The 901-nt window shown below is 34.3% G+C and overlaps 1 protein-coding gene across 1 annotated transcript in view; it reads right to left on the bottom strand.

Annotated features, from left to right (window-relative positions):
- Positions 1-460: 460 nt before the first annotated feature.
- LOC106876992 (uncharacterized) overlaps positions 461-901 on the bottom strand; it is a 46,125-nt gene continuing 45,684 nt past the window's right edge. The window contains exon 20 of the mRNA XM_014925769.2: positions 461-799. Within this exon, the coding sequence (XP_014781255.1) occupies positions 494-799 (306 nt within the window). The 3' untranslated portion in view covers positions 461-493. The remainder of the gene's footprint in view (positions 800-901) is intronic.

The raw sequence follows: 901 nt of genomic DNA, 5'->3' as shown, positions 1-901 counted from the left end.
AAGAAGAAAAACCAAGAAAGTTTATTGGGCAGGTGTCTTCTAGTATAACCCTGTACTGACCAATGATGGAATTTAGTAGATGGGATCTGTATGAAAGTCCTTTTGGTATGTGTGTGTGTGTGTGTGTGCACATGCCATTGTGTTGTGTTTGTCCCCCACCTCTAGTTGACAATAGAAGTTGTTTTTTTTTTGTTCTCATAACTTAGCAATTCAGCAAAAAGATACTGATAGAATAACTACCAGACTTAAATTACTGGGGTCGATTTATTCAACTAAACTCTTCGAGGTAGTGCCCCAGCATGACCACAGTGAGTGAAACAAAAACAAAAAAAAATAGTGTTACATTGTTTGTTTGTAACTTTCTAGTCAGGGATGTGCACTGGGAGAAGAAGGAGAAAAGAGACAGGGAAAGCAGTCAAGTAAAGTAGAAAATAGAAAAAAAATAAATATAAGTCAGAAAAAGAAAGTATAGTTTCTTTTATTATTTTTATACTCAATCAATATTCGTAAATTTAAGATCAAAATTGTCTGCATGGTTGGTGAATAAAAAATCAAAGGCCTCCAAGGAAGATGTACTAGAACTGCATGAAAGAAGGTTGTCTTCACACATGCTTGTTAGGTTCCTTGTTACAACATGAGCACAACATGGCTGAGCAATATGATCTTCGAGGATCTGAGTGAATTCAGTTTCGAAACTATGTGGTTTATTGCAACAGCAACAAGGCTCTTGGAAAGTGAGAAAAGAACTGCTAACATCTACGGTATCATCAATGTCATCCACCAAACAATAATGACAGGTCTGAAAAATATCAATCACATTTTATAATTCTATATTTCTCAAAAGAAAATTTATCAGCTGAGTAGGAGTGTGTGCATATATATATATATATATATATATATA

This window comes from Octopus bimaculoides, chromosome 11 (assembly GCF_001194135.2).
Source record: "Octopus bimaculoides isolate UCB-OBI-ISO-001 chromosome 11, ASM119413v2, whole genome shotgun sequence".
In the NCBI taxonomy this organism is placed as follows: domain Eukaryota; kingdom Metazoa; phylum Mollusca; class Cephalopoda; order Octopoda; family Octopodidae; genus Octopus; species Octopus bimaculoides.
The sequence above is the reverse complement of the archived record's forward strand: the minus strand, read 5'-3'. Positions and strand labels throughout refer to the sequence as shown.